The sequence below is a fragment of the Tetrao urogallus genome (assembly GCF_951394365.1).
Source record: "Tetrao urogallus genome assembly, chromosome: 21".
NCBI lineage: Eukaryota > Metazoa > Chordata > Aves > Galliformes > Phasianidae > Tetrao > Tetrao urogallus.
In genome coordinates this window covers 6,495,942-6,515,555 of record NC_136834.1, presented here as the reverse complement: position 1 = coordinate 6,515,555, position 19,614 = coordinate 6,495,942, and the positions used below count along the sequence as shown (strand labels likewise).

The following is a 19,614-nucleotide window of genomic DNA, read 5'->3' as shown; positions in this document are numbered from 1 at the left end:
AGCTCTGTGTAAAAACGCATTGAAAAAACAATAATTCACAGAGGCAGCGCTCCATCTCACTGCTCAGAATCCACTTTCCTGCAGTCTGCTGGGCCAGAAACTTGTTAGGAACCTTTGCTGTGACCCCGAAATGCTGAACGCAGACTGCAGCCCTCAGAGTTACGCTTGGAGGCTGCTCACTTGGTGCTTTTCGGTCACCGCTCCCCCCAGACGCCTTTCCCTGCACTCCCACCTCTCCCAGCACTGCAGCAGTTCTGCCCCAAATCCGGTTACAGAAGGACAGCCGTCCCGCTCCTTCCTTCGGGGCCTGAAGGCCAAATTCCCACTGCGCTACCACAGCCATCTCTTGTTGGTTAATGATGTAGTGCTTGCCTCCTAGTGTGGAAACAAATGGGAACCTTTTGGCTGAGCTGGAAATATCATTTCTTCCCACCACTCCGAGTTGGCTCATCCCAAATGCTGAGGCTCTTCCTCACACTGAAGACATGTTATTCCACAGCAAGAAATAACACTTCAGCAGCTCACAGCTGTCAGGTTCAGACAAACTTCCATTGCGGCCATCCCAGATCCCTTTTGTAGTTCCCATAAGCAGTCTCCTTTTGCATGCTTGGCATCAAAGGAAAATAAATCCCAATTTATTGCACTCTCCTCGCTAAAACTGCATCACTGTATACTTGCATTAAATCAAGCTCCCCATGTTCCTGTCAGCTCCATCACCGCCCACCAGCATGGCAACGTACCGCAGGCCTACCCGCTCCACACCAGTAAGCCCTGTGCTCTCTTCATTAACAACAAGCAGTGATTCGTTTGCTTAAAAAAGCCAACAAGCAAAGCCTCCAGCAGCACTGCACAGCTGTGCTTCCCCCAAACCTCCCTGGCAGGCGCTGAAGAACCGCAGTGCAAACATCAGGGCGAGAGGCGCTGATGACTTTGCTCTTCATAAGCTGTTAGCAGGCTAACGAGGGCATCTGCAGAAGGAATAGGCACTAAAACTGAAACCAGATACAAAATAAATATTCCAGAGTTGAATTCCTTAAAAAAAGATTCTGCTGAGCTATAGTTCCACATCAAATTTTTATTGAATACATTTTCTACTGAGAATTTGTGCACTAAAACCAGTCAAAATCATACGAGAGGGGTATAAATTTCACGTACAGTTTTCACTGCAAATATCCTTCTTGAGAAAGAGCAAAAGCACTTTTTAATCAAACCCATTCCATCGCCTCTCCTCCCTTTCCCTGCAACACGAGCTGGAAACGGAGCCTCGTGCAGCTCTGGTCACGGAAGCAGCAGAGGCAGCACTGAGACAAAGGCACTGCTGAAGGTCACAGCAAGGGACGGGTTGGTTTATTCATCACCGTGCCTAAAGCGCACCTCACACGCAGTGCGGCTGCATGCCGGGAGGAACGGCACCGCTGCCCTCATCCCAACCTCACCGTAATCCACACAGTTCCAGGACGGCGCTGTGAAGCTCACTGCTGCTTCTTTCCTCAAGCTCAGAGCCGCCCTCCCAACACCACGCAGGCCGCACACTGGACTGCAGAGTTCACGCTTTGTCACAGGTTGCAGATGTCCTGAAATCAGGACTCAAATGGGCCTCAGCTGCTGTGCTGCCCCACACGCCCTGGGCTCCCTGGGATGCGCAGCATGTGGGCTCCCAAGAAAATTATGCTGAAGAAAAGGTCAACGAATGGCAGTACTAATGATAACTACAGTTAATCAGAGTGCCTCGCCACACAGGTAGCAGGTTACACGGCATCTCTGCTGTATTCTTCTACAAAGAGGGGAGCACTGCTGTACAATCTGGAGCTCACGCTATGAGATGTATGGCTTCTTACACTGACGCTGCTCTATTACAGAAAGCCCAATGCAGCTACATTACCTCCAAAGAAACAATCCACATAAGTGACCTTGAAAGGCGTTGCATTCATTCTTCTTTCTGCATATTTTTGTGATGGATTTAATGTTCAATAAAATTGAAAGAATAACAGCATTTCAGGCTCAAGCTATTTGTGCAAGTGCCAAGCCCTGCAGAAAGAGTTCAGAGCTGATTTCTGTACCTTACTCAACCCATTCACATCAAAGCTGATGTAGTGGCTCCATTCTCTTTCGTATAGGCTGAGAAAGGGATTTATTTTCCACCTGAATTCCTTTTCCTTCCAGTTTTCATATGACATATGTAAGGCAAATTCCTAGCAGGACAGATGCAACTTTTCAGTTTGCCATCCTCGGGTGGTGGTGGTGGGTTTTTAGTTTTGTGTTTTTCTTTCTCTCTCTACAAAAAGAAAGCCTGAGCTGAGCAAAACCTGACTGATGCATTTCAGGAAGGTAGCAATTCTCCAATGTATTACATATCAAATGTGGATACCATAACGTCTTCACAGTTCATCAGAGACCTCACATGCACCTCTGTACTGGAACATGGAGATTTACACATGTGGTGACATTCAGCACTACAGCCACTGGTGTTGTGTCTTAAATCCCTAAAGATGACACAGATGGAGGCTACAAGGAGAAACAAATGTGAACAGTGTGATTACTGAGCACCTGATGTGTGACAAAGGGCAGGAAGAGATTAGCAATAATGATGGACACAGAGTGCTGCGTGCCCCTAGTGAGTCCCAGGCACTGCACCAGAGCCAGCCCAGCGCCATGCTGGAGCCCGGTGTGAGCAGAAGCCTTCTGAGGGTCAGTGCCCAGAGCAGGTGACTGAAGGAGGTCGCTGATCAGAAGAGGTAGACAGGTACTCCTTCAGAAACAAAAGATGATTTTGAGAATGAAAGCAGCCTGGGTAATGACGGGGGAGTTCACGCAGGCAGAAGAACAGCATCAAGACTGCAGGTTTACCTGGAACGCTTGGAAAAGAGTGCCTGAGCAGACAGAATGCAAAAGGAGGGGACTCGCAGCAGGGCCCAACACCTGTGTAGGAGTGAGAGACCTTCCCTGTACCCACCCAAAAACGTGCTTCAAATCTCTAAACTCAAATCAAAATTTGCTTCACTTTGGAACTTCTAAGCTCACCCTCACACAGCGGGGTGGAGCGGGGAGAGGGTGAAACTTCAGTTGACAGTTTAACACATTCCTGGCACCTGAAGATCTCATAATTGAGCAGGGAATACGAGATGAGATCAGCACATGGCTGCGTCCCTTCTGTGAGGCCGAGCGTCCCACACCAGCAAACAGCTCCGCTAATGCAAGGTGTGTAATTTAATAAGCCATTAACTCAAACCTGAGGTGAAGTAAATTCAGCCCATTATACATTCCAAAATAGTATTAGAATTCAATTTAAGTGTCCAAAAAGTGACCAAAAGCCTAATCCCCAGAATACAGAGAATGTTAATTAGTGACTTGGAGTTGGTGGTTTGATTTAATTTCCTGCTGAGCTGCGCTGTCGCACGGTTGTGATCCCTGCAGTGAGGATCTCTTGGTGGCAACCCATGGGTCTGAGCACACACAGCCCCAGGGGACTCTCCTGGTGAGCAGTGGGACTGCAGACAGAGCTGTGGGTGCCTTCTGCCTGGAGGTGCCTCAGGCCATGGACGGGTGGCCCCGGGCAGCTTGAGCTGCTGGAGGGCACCCAGCCGGCAGCCTTGCATTGGAACTGGGTGGGCTTTGAGGTCCCCTCCAACCTAAGCCATCCTGCGTCTCTGTAACACCGCAGCAGGGATCCCAAGCATCCCTGAAAAGCCAGTTTGTTGTTTTTGTAACCACAGGAGTAAAATACAGCCCTGGTAATGCAGACGCTGCCAGAAGGAGCTGCTGGGAGCAGGCAGAGAGCAGGCGGTTTGCACACAGGCAGTGCCACGCTGGTGCCGTGCTGCCCGAAAGATGCACAAAGCGCTGCCTGGTAACACAGCTGGCACGGCACGCTGCTCTCCCCCTGCATTCCTGCACCGATAGCACATGGCAGGATTACAGCGGCCATAAAGTGACGGATCCACTGCTTTCAATCCCCCCAAGTCAGATGTAAAGTGCAAATGGTGCATCATTTTCACAAAGAGCCAAAAGCGTAAAACCTGCTTTCCATTTCTGCAGCAGTCGGCCATGTTTTGGACTTTGTTATGTCGCCCCTATAATAACTCCTCCTGATTAGCAACCAAAGCACGTCACAGAGCAGTTTGGGAAATGCATCTCTTCTATAAATGACAACAGATTATTTAAGCAACAGCTAAAAAGCACTCCGACTGCTTTTCCCTTTGCCTGCATTACTGTCAGTCTTCTCATATATCTCAAGAACGAGCCCAGGATTTTCTTTAAAATGGTGGAGAGCAATACAAAAATAGCGGAGTACTCATCTAAAATAAAGTTATACGTTTGAAATAGTTGGAAATTGTTTTTTAATCACTGCCATTCTTCTTCTGGAATATAATCTGCTGGCCATACGTTTTGCTTTTCTATCCAATTTCTAAGGAAAATGCAGCAAGTGTGTTAATAAATAATTTATAAAAACATTACAAGAGATAAAGCACTCCTGCTAACCCGTTTCCAGCCTCCTCGATACCAGTTCATTTGTAATCCTCCCCTTCCCCCTTTCCTGGAAGATTAGAAGAAGGTTATTGCTGCATTTCTGCACAGCCCCACTCTACTCAACCCGTAGGTGTCAAAGCACATCTTGGTTCTGAAGGCATCCAGACTGATAAAAGGGCGCAGCCCGATCTGAGTTGCAAGTTCAATTTTATATACTACAGATTTTTGCCACGAAAAACATTTTTCACCCCAAAGGGAGGGCTCACAGGTGCTGCTCCTTCAGTGCTCTGTCCTTCCTCTAATGATGGACAGCTTTGTTCTTAAAGAGGGGAAGGAGCTCACTGAAGACAGCTTGTGATGAGCTCTGCCAGATGGAACTCAATTTTAGCGAAGGCAAGGACCCTAAAAGAAGTAAAACCCGAAGGAAGAAAAGAAAAAATAGCCTTTGACTTCAACAGATCCTGAGAGTACATGCAAGTGGAAGCATCTCTGTTTACATCTGCGCTATTTAAAAGGCTGAAGGTGGGCTTCAGTGGATACAGATGCCCTAAAGTATGCCTGCATCCACCTCTTCAGGAAGATGATGTTGGCACAGAGGTGGCCCTTGGGGTGTCCCCAGCCCCACACCCCCTGTCAAACAGGCACTGAGTGCCCAATGCCCACCGCTCTCCTTCAGCAGCGCAGCACCTCCATGTGCCACACACCGCACGAGCATCAATGCTTCATCACCGTCATTTCCATCTACCCAAATACAAAAGAACCATCACTGAGCAACAAGTCTGAAGATTTTTAAGAGACTGCAATATTTCCAATACACGTTTTGAAAGGCCCGACTCTTAAAGCTGTCCCAGAGCAGTGGGAGCTGAGCAGAGGATGTCCTGATCTGCTGGCAGTGCTCTGCCAGGGACAGGACAGGACGGGTCATAACAAACCATGCCAACTGCTGGCATCACTCCTGCCCCACTGCCCCACAGCCGTACTGCGCAAGAGCAGAGTTGTGAGCGGGCACAGAGCTGCTGCCAGCAGCCATCCACACAGCGGCCCTCCAGGAGCCTGGCATTGGATCCATCTGAGATTCCTGGGGTGCCAATTACCACACACAGAAGGAAACTCTGCATTTGGTATTCAGCTGTGCCAGTGTTTGAAAATAGACTCTCTCTGAGAATCCACATTTTTTCTGTGTTAGTCATTATGGGTACAAACGTTTTTCTTTCCCAGCAACGGAAAATCTGGTGCTGTTTGGAAGGACTGCTCCTAGCTGTGCCCTGCAGCACTGCCCGTGCGCTGAGCCCTTCCAGGAGGTGGAGGGCTGCCACAGACCTGAGCAGAAGCACTGTGCAGACCTTAGAAAAACATCATCTGTTGTTCACTCTTCTCTCTCTGGCTGCATAACCTTGAGAGCATGACTGAAGGATGCCCACTTAGCCTGGAAGACGCACTCATGAATCACAGGCTCACGTTCCTCGCACAGCGGAGACACAACGTGTCCTTGTTGCTAAATAAAAACACACTGCATTCACAACCAAACGTCCTGCACAAACAGGCTCACAAGGAACACACTTCCAAGTCCGCCCATCTCAATCGCGATCAATTACCAGAGCACAGAACATGGCCTCAGTGTTGAATGTGGATGAGCCAGACCTCAGGATACAGGCAAGATCCTCTGATACTGCAGTGCAAGTAATTAGATACAGGGGTGCTAATTGTTTGCTGTTCCACCCACAGCCGTCAGCAGGGACAGCTGGGAGAAGCAGTGTGCCGCACCACGCCGTGCAGCTGGGGATGAATTTAGAATATCCTCTGAATTTTCGTGTCACATCATCCATCACCAGCAGACAGACACTAAATAATAAAACAAACAGCTGTCTGCTGCCCAAGGCAAACTGGACTCTAAGTTTAGAGATTTTGTTCAGTTCAGTGTGCTGAACTGTGAACTATTACTTTTAATGGCTTCTTTAGTCGTGCCTTTGCACAGCTCCCCATCTCAGTGCCTGCTCCATCCAACCACAGGTCAGGTCAGGAACCTGCAGGTCGTGAGGAAAAGCTGCTGCTGCTGCAAGAAAGGGCCTTGAGGTGGGTTCACTGGCTGCGCTCTGCTTTCAGCAATCACACAGCACTGCTTCCTTCCATGGAAGGAAGTGGTAAAACACCACTCTGACTGCAGCAGGGGAAAGGATGCACATAAGAGAGGACAGTGATGCTGTGTGCACAACCCCTTTGGGGACTCCGCTGCACAGCCACCATCACAGAGCTGTGGGAGGTCCTTTTATGCAGGCAGCAACAGTTCTGTTTTAACATAGAAGTATGATTGCAGATCAAGGGGAAAACACAGGGATATTTTCCATTTTGCCTCCGCACCCTCAGCACTTGTAACTGACAGTAAGGATCAGTACAGGGAGCTGAGCACTCCTTCAGCTTCAGCCCACCCCAGGCAGAGCGCAGCCAAGGGATCCCTGAACACACCAGCATACCCCAGGGTCTGCACTGCACACTGCAGAGCTCAGAAGGCTGGAAGAGCTTTGCTGTGCCCACAGCAGCGAGGACAAAAGTCAGTGAGTAACTCAACAGGACTCCTCCACACCAACCATTCTGCCAGCCGCTCCTGATGGAGCCGTGTGCCGTCAGGTTCGCACAGAATTCACACCAGTCCCCAGTGCTGCTTCCTCTCCCCACAGCTCTGCACGCATACACAGCAGCTGGCTTCCCGAGTCCCGCTGCACAGCTGGCTCCAAAATGGAAAAACACAACTAAAAACCTGGAAAAGGTCTCACTTCAGCTGACCCTGTTTAGGATACACATAAGCTGGCAGCAGCTCGGTACTTGCTAGACATTTATCTAGAAAAAGGAGAGACGTACCGCCTTAAGGAAATCCATATCACCTGCAGACAAGAAAATCCCCAAACCATCCAATGCCCAGCCATGCAGCTTCACTTGGAACAATACCAGGAGGAAGGAATCCAGCATCATCCTACCTGAAGAAGCCAGTAGCACCTTCTGTGAAACGTGGGGATGATGGAGGAATGGACGTAACAGCCGTACAAGCACTAAGGACAGAAACAGAGAAAGCAGAGACAGGATTAGGGAAGGAAATCGTTATTTGGGCTCATGATGAGCAGGTTTACGAGGCAGCACCCAGAACAGGAAGGAGAGACGGCATCTGTTGTCACGCCAGTATTTGCTGCAGTCATCCCAGGGCTTCAGCTCTGCTGATATAACAGAATGGCAGCTCGCATCAAGCCAAAATTTTAGAATACATTTTGAACACTGCTACAGGTTAAAGACCCAACAGACAGCCTTTACACGTTTCTCTAGTTTGTATACAGGTATAAACCCCAGCTGCTGACCCCCAAATCATTCTCAGCCTTTGTGCCAGTCCTGAGAGCAGTGGTGGAGCTCGCCCAGCTCTCTGCAGTCCCACATTGGACCACGTCCCCCTCCGGGCAGAGGAACCACCCAGCACCGATCTGGGGCAGGGCAGAATGAACAGGGTCTGCCTGCACTGCATCCAAACAACTCAACACCCTTCTTTTCTTTTAATGCGACAACCCAACGCCTCTTGGCTTATCACCCAGCTATGTGAACTGGAAACAGAGGGCATGTAAACCCTGCCCACTGCTTCATGCAGGAAAATAAGAAAATGCATTTTTTTCTTATTCTTTACGTTAAATGAACTTTGCTTGCCCAAAAGGACCCAAAAGGAGTAAGGGTAAAGAATTCTTTCTGTAGCAAAATCAAATTTCCAGTGTGTTAAAATCCTAAAACAGCACTGTCAGGTGGAAGCTGTGCCCATTACAAACCAACCACACTGAATCATTATTAATTTAAAGGATCCCAGTACAATTCCTGTTCACAAAATAAGTTTATTGCTAAGAAAGCAATATTATTTTCTGACTCCACTGGCTTTTAATATGTGGGGATGGGGACAGGTGTGCGCATGATCACATATTCCCCTTTGCCAAAGGTGATTAGTTTTGCTTGAACGTAGTGCTTTATGCATACCAGGATTCTGCAATTACAGAAGGAAAAAAAGAATCTGAGGGGATTTTGCCCACAGTCCCACACCCTTCAGTAACTGCCCTTCCTTGAGCACCTCCAGGGACGGTGACCCCACCGTGCACCACCACTCTGTCAGACAAGAAATGGCCCCCAGTGCCCAGCCTGAACCTCCCGGCACCAGCAGGTGCCCCAGCAGGACGGCATAATGGGGGGAGTGCTGCCCTCGGGTGCATGGGTAAAGGCATGAACAAGTTCACCACCTGCAGGGTCAGCTTGAATATTAAGGGTGCTAAGGTCCGCCAGCTTCTATCACAGAGCTACTTCCAAAATACGGATGGCAAAGATTAACAGTGTTTTAAAACAAGTCAAAGGTATATTTCACATGCAAGAAAAAAGAAAAACCGAGGAGGAAAAAAGAGGGGAAAAAAGAATTCAAAGAAAAGCTTAACATCTTAATCCTGCCATTCAGCATGGGAAAAAAGCAGACTGTTTGCTTAAGATAATCCCTGACAGCAATCCTTGGCTCCACTGAAGGCCTGCACCGTGCGGCTGTGCTGACTCAGGGCTGTCTCCCATGTTGGAAAGCAGTTTGGGAGCTGTGGGGTCACTGAGTCCCCAACAGCTTCCCAGCGAGAACCTGGCAAGCAGCACAGCTCTGGGCCTTCCCAACACGTGCATGCAGTGCAGTGCTGCTGACTGCCTGCCGTGGAGCCCGAGGCAGACGTTAAAGGACATCAACCTTAGGAAAAGCTAAAGTGAAACAAGTGACAGATCCCAGAAGGGACAACTGCGTGCAGTGCGGTGGACGAGGAGATCTCCTCCTCACAAGGGTAGTGCCCTGCTCTGCGCATTGCCCAGCCCCTTGGACACCTCCTCCGCTCCAGGCTGCTGCGGCATGCTTAATGCTTTGAGTTAAAGGGGTCTTTAAAACGATCTCTTGCTCAAAACAGACAAAAGAGGTTTCATTAGCTGGGTCTTCCTTTTCTCTTTTTTTTTTTTTTTTTTTAAATGGGGGAGGTAAAAAATGCCAAAGCCTGTGTGTCTGTGGCTACGTTAATGCCGGCTGGGCTCTCAGCCAACACATTAAGTGAAATCGAATTCCTGAAACCAGCTTTAATCAGCAGATTTTTAAGGTTAGAATTACTCTCTCCTCTACAAGGCTTGCCAAGGTTAATTCTGTCCCGAGCATGCTGAATTAATGGCCTGGACAGAGGAGAGCCCCCAATTCTCTTTCAAAATTTACAAAATGTCTGGAAGTAAAGAAAGAGCATTTCTGAGCAACTGGAAGGGAGTGGGTGATGGGTTATGGGCTCCGTGTTGAAAACAGAGCCCACAGGTTTGTGTCACTCCACGTGTGAGCGCTGGGCACCACAGGGCAGCTCTGGGGAGCCACAGCCACCTTCCAGGGAAGGGATGTGCTTGGCCTCACAGATTATACGTCAATCAGAGGTTTAAATCACAGCTTCGCATCCCCCCAACCCTCGGGCAGACTATAAGCAGGATGAAGGCTTTAGCCAAAAACACCAGGAGGATGTTTGCTGGGAGGCAACAGCCACGTGAAGGAGCCTACAGAGTAGGGATGAGCTCGACTTCATCTCATACCTTTCTAAAATTGACTGATAATTGAACAAGAAAGGGCTTTTTCTGGACAGAGAGGGATAGCTGGGCAATTAGAACTGCCTGCTCTTCCATTTATATGCAGTTCACGTCTTGCATTATCAAACTCCTGAAAACTGGAGAAAAAAAATCGAAGTATTAGTGGATTTTTCATCCTGAGCTCCTTAAAGTGATTGCAGCTTATTTAAAAATAATACAATAATGCTGAGGTGTTCTTCCTTAACAAGAACACCTTGGGAATGGAAGCAGGAGAGCAAGGAATCAAAAATTCAAGATGGGGTTGGTCAGGCTTTGAAATTCCTCTCCCCAGTGAGTTACACTAGTGGATATTTATATAAAAAAAAAGTAGATTTTGTTCAGATTTTCACACTGAATTCCCAATTCCCTTAATAAGAAGCTAAATCAATCTTTAGAGAACAAACCAAGCAAGACCCGTGGCTCTAAATTATTAAAATATACTCTAGTCATCTTATGGCATAAGGCATCATTCACGTTCCAGCAGCTCACACACACTGCATGTGCCCCATCCACGTTAGAGGGAACAGATCAGGTCCTCTGCCTGCAGAAGGGAGGCAAGGGGCAGCCCTGGCTTCTTGCACAATGCTGCTGCCCTGGTGCCTCTCCTTTTCCACAGGGAATAACACAGAGCTTGCAGTAGAATCTACTGCTGCCATGGATCAGACCTCCCAGGAAAGACAAATGAGGCTTTAGCTTCATTCTTTGCATTGCAAAGATAAGACAGGGGTCTCCTAAATTAACTGTGGTACCTGAGCCCCATCAAGTTCTGCTCTCAACCTCAGCCTCCACGTTATTTCCTCACACACACCACAAAAAAAGCAGAACAGTAATTTAAGCCACGCATGCTGTACGTCTGAGAAATGCAGATGTAGAAGAAACAAGCTTTCTGTTGCCTTCCATTGCTTTAAATACGGGCGTACTCCAAGGGAGCGCGGCCCTGCACAGCAGCAGCACTGAATCTCACGGCCATGCAGAAGTGCTCCGGATCTCAGGCATTTGAGGACAATGCAGTGGAAAGTGTAAAGGACAGCCCAGCACTCCTCCCTGAGAGGTTCATTCTTCCAGCACTGCAACCTGTGTGTCAGAGACAGCACTCAGAACGCAATGGCAAGAACCCTGCCCTGTGATTGACGCTCCCGTTCTCTCTCCATATGGACACTGTTGCTATCCCACTCTTTTCCCTGACTCCTCCACATCCCAGCAGATGCTCTGCCCAATCTTCCTGAAAACAGTATCTGAATTCCACACAAAACGTAAACGCCACGTGCAGAAGTTTGCTGGCTGCTCATGTTAACATATTTGTTTCACACACAGGAGCCATTTTCCATTTGCATCAGTAACACCCACAACATTCTCCACCACTTTTCTCTGAAGGGGCAGAGCGTGGTTAGAAGAGCAGGGCTTTGGGCTTTATTCTGTAAGGTGAGCTGCCTATTTGCCACCGAATGAGTAAACGGCAGGGAAAACCCTCAGCCTCAGTGTGTCATCTCTTCTCTCAAACAAATCCGAAGGAAGTGCCCTCTGAGATCAGGTTATCGTGTAGCAGATGGTCTTTCCTTCAGGACACGGATGCTAAAGCCACAGACACGTTCCAAATCCATTTAAACATCAGATTACACTCGCCCCTGTCAGCTGAAGGAGCTGGGAGACAGCAGCAGCTCCAGCCCGCTCCATTAATCAAAATTCAGCGAGAAAAGCCAACATGCCGCTCTAAAATCTCCTGACTCGATGCCAGCACCCCGCACAGGGATCCTAATGCCATCAATCTTCCTTTTTCTCCCCGAGCAGTAAGATGCAGCTGGGGAGGGGGAGAGCAATTACAGAGGCTTGGCCAAAGGAGCAGAGCCAGGAGAAGATTTTTTTTTTTGACAACTCTCAAAATGATCCTGAGTTGATGGGTGTCAAAGAGGAAACCGACCTAAGCAGCCCTTGGTGCACATCAGCCCCAGCTCAGCCTTCGCAAACACGGACGTGTAACAGCGGCTGAACCCAGCAGCTTTGCACAGCCATGCAGGAGGGCAGATGGGTGACACCCCGAGGGGTTAATTTTGATCTAAAAGGAAAAAACGTGTCATAACATAGGGAGGCATCCAACGTTTCCTGCTGTGCCATCTCCACCGCAGCAAGTCTTCCACTAAACCACTGCTAAACAGGTTTTCTCACTACTGATCTTAGAGAAACAGACAGCAGTTGAGGTTTTTCCCCCACAACATTTCTACTTTGTGCCACTGCGCAGAGTAACAGACACTGCCAGAGCTCACTGTGCCCTCAGGACCTGGAGCCAAGCTGTATCCCACAGCAGCCGTCCCCACTCAGGGAGCTTTTGTTACCAAGGATTTTTCTAGTTACCTCATGAGTTGGTAGGAAGCAATTTTGAAACACTCAATATTGAATGGAGAATTTCAACGCTTCATGGGTGATTTTCCAAACCTTTCTCCCTCTGTGGAATTCTGTGATCACCACAAGGACAGCAGGTTTTCATTTTCTGTTGTCGCTACTCCTGTGATGATGTCCCACCACCATCCCTGCCTGTGCAGCCCAGCAGCCCCCAGCAAGTGATGCTTTCAGCACTTTCTCGGGTTTTCCCAGTGATTACTACTTCCTTTTGATCTGATCTTCTGACAAAGGCTGTGTCTATGTACCACATCACTGCACAGGAAAAATGAGATATGCCAAACTGCACTATGTAACACTGAAGGACATGATAAATTATTGTAATAATAATAATAAAGACTCAGTAGCTGCATATTTTCCAGTATGCCCCAAGCACTCTTTTCTATGCATTTTCTTTATGCTGGTGGCCTGCATGTTTTCTGGTACTATCCATTCACTATTGAATCCTCTGGCACTCACCCATTGATCTCTTACCTGCAGCTCAATAGTAAATTAAAGTCCAAGGTCAGGCCTTTTTGAGCAGGCTGTCTACATTCAGTGCAAGTCCTTGCCTCTCTCTGAGGAAGCCTGGAAGTGGACATCGGCTGCTGATCCATTCACCATTACCAGTTTTGATTGTATCAGCCAGAGGGAAAGGGCTTTGATCCACAGGAACGGGCAGCCAAAGAAATAAGTTTCTATTTGTGCCACCTGCAGAAAGATGAGCAGGGAGGGGGGTTTCTGCAACAAAAGGTGAAAGCCCCTCCTGCAAGGTGAGGGCAAGGCGAGCAATCACTGCAGTGCCGAGACCCAAAGGCACCGGGTCCTGAGCTGCAGACATGGGTAAGGGCTGAGGAGCTGCAGTCCTTCCTTCCAGGAGGAGAGGGGAACCCAGAGGCAGCCTAAAAGCCTGAAGAGGCGACATGCTGAGATCTTAGCAGCGCCAGCCCAACGCACAGATATGGGCAGCAGCGATGGGAGACATCACTGCACCTTCCTCAGACAGCAAGAAGCACGTCAGCTCCCTGACCTTCTACGGCAAGCTGAAACAACACAGCAGCATGCTGTGTGCTACCAAACTCATTTTTTTTATGCCGGTAACTCTTTTAATAAGAATTCTTTAAATATTTATGAGAAGAAAAGCATGAGGCCGGTTCAACAAGAAACGATCGCTTTAATCTCAGCACGCTCTGCAGCATTCTTGCCTGACTCCAGAGACAGCAGAAACAACTTGCAGAGTCACCTAATCCCCTGAAGATGAAATTCCAGTCTTGCTGCAGTTGATGGGAATTTCGCCAACGACTTCAACGTGGTGAGAGTTTCAAAATCCTTCTTTGCAAGTCACCTAAACATCCCGTGCTCTGTCACAATATTCAAAGCACAAGGCTCTGCTGCTCCAAAAAGGGAACATTAGACAGCATTTCTTCAAGAGCAGAATTTGATATGCATTTTATTTGCAGAGCTGTCAATTCCAAGACAGTTTCATAGGAACCGCCTCCGCTAGCCTGCTCATTTACTGTTCAAATTGATATTAGCCACACACTGCAATTGGGTTAGCCCTGAATTTTGACTGAAGCTAATCTCGTAACATCTTTCTTAAATTAAATAGGAAACAAAATGCACAGCCTGTTCCTGATGCAGGATAATTGGTATGCAATCCCACACATCTACCTGTACTAGCTGTCTGTTAATAAACACACATTCCTTTACAAGTATGGGGATGCCTTAATCTCAGCCTAATTTTACCTTTAGGGAAGCCATATCCTGGAGCTGCCAGGAGTTAAACCCTCCAGATGCAATAGTGCCATTTGTATTCCAACCAGCAGGTCTAGCTGTCAACATGTTTGTCTCCTGTATCTGCCAACTCTTACTTACAATCCCATTCAGATTAATGAATGACTGTAGTTCTCATCACAAGAAATTTGATTAATCAATTTAAGTGCTTAATCACCCCAGCCCTGGTGAGAACTGTACAGAAGGGATGTTGCCTCAACATGGACAAAACTGCAAGATGTCGGAGAAAAATGTCACAGCTCCACCTCTGAAACGACTCAGACAGGGCTGTACAGGGACTCCTGGCAGGATTACATGGCTTCCAGGAGCTCGCAGTCTCCTTAGGGCGAGCAGTCATGGTCAATTATACACAAAACAACCTTCTGAAACCACCTCTTAGCCTGACAAAAAGGACTTTGCCTTGCAAAACTAATTTCTTGTCACTCATATGCCACCAAACAGTGAAATCCAAATCCATTGGTCATCAAACCAACGGAGATCCGCAGTGTGCAGCACTGTGCTGCTCCAGCTGCAGCTCAGGTCATTGCCTCCTGTTGTCACATGAACAAAAACATGAAGCAGCACATGAGCAGCGTGAGCACAACACAGCTTCCCCTAAAGCACCTCTGGAAACATGAGAGAAATGCTGGCTGTTCAGTGCTCAACTGCACGCATTCTCCAGCCCAGCCCTAGATGAGCAAGCACCTGGCAGCAGATCCTTCCTAAACCTAATATCTGCAGCATCACCTCTGCCCCCAGGAGTCAGATGGTGGATGGGGACATGGAACAAATAGCATGGTGGTCTGATGGTCCACTTAATGACTCCCTGTTAAATATGAACTGATTTGAGCCATTTGTAAGAACAGGGCTGGATGGAGTAAGCCTGACATGAAACCTTGACATGACACTCTGGCGCCACTGGCATGAGTGAGGGGTTAATAAAAGGGAAAGCAATACGAAAGGCTGCTGTGCCCCCACAAGACAGTGCTCTCACTGCACCCATCCTGACATGGGATACACAAAACCCACAGCCAGAGCTCTGCAGCACAAACAGTGCAGGTCCTGCACACCACACGGGCTCCAGCAGCCTGTGCCCTTTTTCCAGGTATGAGGATTTCTTGACTGCCACCACAAGGCTGGAAGAATTGTGAGCTGGGAAGCAGTGCAGCATATTAAAGTCAGTCTGAAATATGACTACAATACACAAAAGCATTTTGTATTTATTCTCTTTTAGGAATGTTATAAAGGGAATATAATGAGAATGTTGCAAACAAGTCAAGTGTTTTCTTCCTAATCCCGCAATAAAAATATGTCAAAGAAATGCTTAAAATCCTAATAGGAGAACAAAAAAATAATGGCCGAGGCTATGACAGGATTTAGCTGTGATTTTACTTGAAGGCTTTAATCATGTCTACTACAACATAAATGGAAAGTCAGATACAAACCTGTACTATGAACGCCTGCGTCGGCTGCTTCAGCTGCTGGAAGAGCTGAGACCGAATGGATTCAGTGGAGGTTGATGAGAGTGGGGAGAACATTGAACACTTACATCTAAGGAAACGTTGTAATAAAGAACAAAGGGTCCCTTGATTAAATTAACGTCTGAGAAAGTTAGAATGAATAAAAAGGAAATACTTTTTTTTTTCCAATGGACAGAAAAGCTTTAGAAGTCAGCACTGGGGAAAAGGGAGAGTCCAACACTGGAGATGGATTTCAAAGGGACGGCTGAATAATTGAACAACTCAGAGCATAGCAGTGCTATGACGAAGGCTTGGGCAAGAATAGTCAAGGGGGACAGCATCAATAGATCCACCTGACCTTGAACCCTGTGGAAATGCAGACTGAGAAGCTGCACTCTTTTTTGGGTGCTCTCAGGTGCACCGTTCAATAGAAACACCTGCAGAGATGAGGGGGAAACAAATCCCACAGGGAATCCGACAGCGAGCCAGGAGGGTGGGAAAGCTCACACTGGCTTAGAGTGAAAATGTCAAATACCCAATAAATGACATCAAACACCACTTCCTGAAGCCCACCGGTCTTTGGTGCAGCCGTAACACAGTCAGGCTGTACTGAAGTTAGAAGTTGCTATTACCCAGTGGAACGTCTTCCAGGAGGGGAAAATCATTACAGCACAGGGCCAGAAGGGAAACTGCACAAGATCTGGTGAAAGGCTGCCTGAGCCAGGATCTCTTGCACACATGACAGAAAAGCTGCATGGGCTAAAAGGGCAGTGGTGGGAGAGCACAGGGCAGGGCTGCAGCAGGGACGCAGACCAAACCCAATTGATAAATATATAAATATCTGAAATAACTTTTGGGAGCTATGAATTACGCACAGTTTTGTCATAGATTAATTTTGTGCTAGAATGGAACAGAAGTCTTAGCCAAAATCTTTTTTTGGCAGCCACTCCTGTGCAAAATTAGCCCCAGTGTTATTGCTGACTGTACCTCCAAAGCGAGGCATCCAGCTGCTTTGTGAGCTGACTTCTTGGTCCTGTTCTCTACTTAGAGTATTTCTTTAAGGCCAGAAAACACTGGAGTTGGTGAGTCAACACTCAACACACCACAGCTTCCCTTCATCACCTCTCAGTTCTTCATAGACGTGCCACAGTGCGCAATGCAGCTCCCACTGCACACTGTGCAAAGCCCTGCAGTTGTGGCACAGCTGCCTGTATGCCAGCAAGGGAGTGCTGAGGGCCAGCATCCACTCCTCCATCACTGGAAATATTCCTTACGTCAGTTCATTTAATGCATTCAGCAGCTCCTGAATTCCAAACACTCCATACTCTTTTCAAAGAATCCCTTAATTGAAAAGCATTTACACAACCTAAAACAAATTATTGTGTACGTCAATAGTAAATCTTTCCATTCCAATTTAAAATCCTCAGACCTTTGCTATCACTCACACACACTGGCAGGAACCACAGGAAGCAAGCATTTAAGAACGTCTTTCTGGATGAGCTGTCGTGGAAACACCAAGTTTCTATTGCTTGCAATCAACACAAATACTCTTCTCCTGCCCCACAGACACCAACGCAAGATGAGTGCACCTGAAATCTACAACCAGCAAACAGGGCAGAGTGCTTTTGACATTCCTCAAGCAGAAAAATGGCAACGTTTTACTCGTGTTCGTTTGGAATGGCAGAACAGAAAGCCCGTTTGGGTGACAGGAGAGAAATGTTGGTGAAGACCTGATACTGCAAGGTGCCCCAGGTGGGTGCAGGTCCTGAGGCCTCTCCAGTCATCCCAGCCCATTTTATCTGCAGGTTTTGGTGCTGTTGCCGCCTCATGAAGACTTTTTTCAGGACTGCAATGGCAGAATCCCTTGGCCATCCCTTGAGCGTGCTCCTTTCTTACAGAGACACTGCCTGCACAGAGGAACTTCAAAAGCTTCCTGCGATTTTCACTGGCTAAAGATACAGATTAAAAGAAGATCAATACTTCCACATGTAGCTCACAGCTTTTAGACATACACAACATTCAACAGATCGGGTTTAAGTGCTGCTTCATTTTGGTAAACAGAAATTTATCAGTCATTGGGAGAGAAGGCAAGAATACACATTGAAATACCTGCCCGCTGTCAGCATAAAGTATCTCATTTGCTCTGACCACATCCTGAGCTTTCCTTCAGCTGCCCTACAGCCCCAAACTGAAAAGCAGCATTACCTCCGTCAATGAAACCATCTCACATTTAAAATAAAATACCCCAAAAATCAGGAGAAAGTTCTAGGTTGCCGGCTTCCCCAGACCGTATGCTAAAGCTACAGAAAGCATCATTAAAAACCGGTCCCAGGAGCAGGCAGAAATCTGTTTCCTCAGCCGTCCCATTCATCTCTTTTACCCAACACGTTGCCTGTGGGTTTACAAGTCACAAGGAATTTACCAAGCGGGCTTCCATAAGTAAAAATGGACAATAAATCACCACCGTGCCAACAGCAGCCACATAACGCACAGAGTTCCACTTTTGTGCCAAATTTCATTATTGGTAACTGTAAAAAAAAAAAAAAAAAAAGTAATAAAAAGAATTAAAAATAAATCCCAAAAGAACTTCCCAGAACTGCACTCTGCTGAGCCCCCCTTGAACTGCAGGGAGCAGAGGGGGGCCGGGCAGCCACACTCCTGTATGGAGGAGATGAAATACAGCAAAAAGCCATTTCCTTCCCATGACTCCAAGCAATACATACGACCTACTGAAAGCCTTACAGTAACATCTGAGCATATGTGAACTGTCACTAGTTTTCTACTTTTACAGAGTCTGTTTTTATCACACTAATAGCATGAGAAAACCATCTTTACCAAGCAGAACGAAGCGTGTTCCTTTCTGATCAGCTGTTACAAGAAACTCCGACTTCTCCCCTCTCTACCAGGGCCAAGAGTTGCATGGCAGCGTGATTCTCGCCCCGGGCATTTTGTCAGCACCAAACACTGCTCTGCATGGGCTAAAATGGCCTTAAGCACAAAATCCCTGAGGACAAATGCATTTCCAGGGCACATTCCCCCTAGAGACACATGTGTAGCAGCTTCTCGTTGGCACACAGTCACCGTTCCCTTCTGAACTGCTACATCACAACAGAAAGACCAAATACCCTATGGGAGCAATAAGCACTTCCACACTGCACACAGGAAGCCCCGCAGATAAGGGCCATCACTTTCCACTCCCTTTCCTACGAATTGCCCATTTCCCTCTGCCGTACCACCGCACAGCACCGTGACAGCCAGCAGCAAAGCAGCTCTGCAGGAAGGCACCAGGGCAGCAATAGGACATGATGGTGCAGGGGCAGCTCCCCACGTTTGGGATGCAGCCTCCAACTTCATTGGAGCTTTGCTTAACTGCTACAGGTATAACGATGATCCCCGCAGTGTCCTTTTCCCACCTCTGGTTCTGTGGAGCACAGAGCCCAGGCGGCACAGCGCTGAGGACAGAGAGGCATTAAATAATTCATCTGTTCTTTTTGCTCTCGTCCCACACTTAACCCACAGAGGCAGGAACGTGGCCCACACTGGGTCAGGATTGCATTTTGCTTCAGAGAGCTTTTAAGGAGCGATGTTTTCGTTTCCATTAAGCACCAAGCTCTGACAGACACCGGCGTTCCCCTGGGACTCGCGCTGCTGCTCTGCAGTCGTTGCTGCACCTCCTCAAACTTTTGATAGATTCTCATCTAAAATTGCCATTAACACCTTCTGCAGGTCGCCCCACAAGATTAATCTTCTGAACATAAGATTAATGAAAACGCATGCAGAAATATTTAGAAAATATTTTCCCTATTAATCTCAATCAGCAGCAGATTACCAGTAGGGCAGCTAATGAAGATGTGATATCATTGAGGTGAAAGCAGACAGAAGCACACTGCAGCTTTCCTGGGCACCGTGG

At 47.6% G+C, this 19,614-nt stretch overlaps 1 protein-coding gene across 2 annotated transcripts in view; it reads right to left on the bottom strand.

The window, feature by feature from the left end:
• CAMTA1 (calmodulin binding transcription activator 1) overlaps positions 1–19,614 on the bottom strand; it is a gene marked incomplete at both ends in the record, with an annotated part of 208,992 nt that overhangs the window by 74,958 nt on the left and 114,420 nt on the right. For both annotated transcript variants that reach the window (XM_079545499.1, XM_079545500.1), the window contains one exon: positions 7,440–7,511. In XM_079545499.1, coding sequence (XP_079401625.1) covers positions 7,440–7,511 — 72 coding nt within the window. The remainder of the gene's footprint in view (positions 1–7,439; positions 7,512–19,614) is intronic.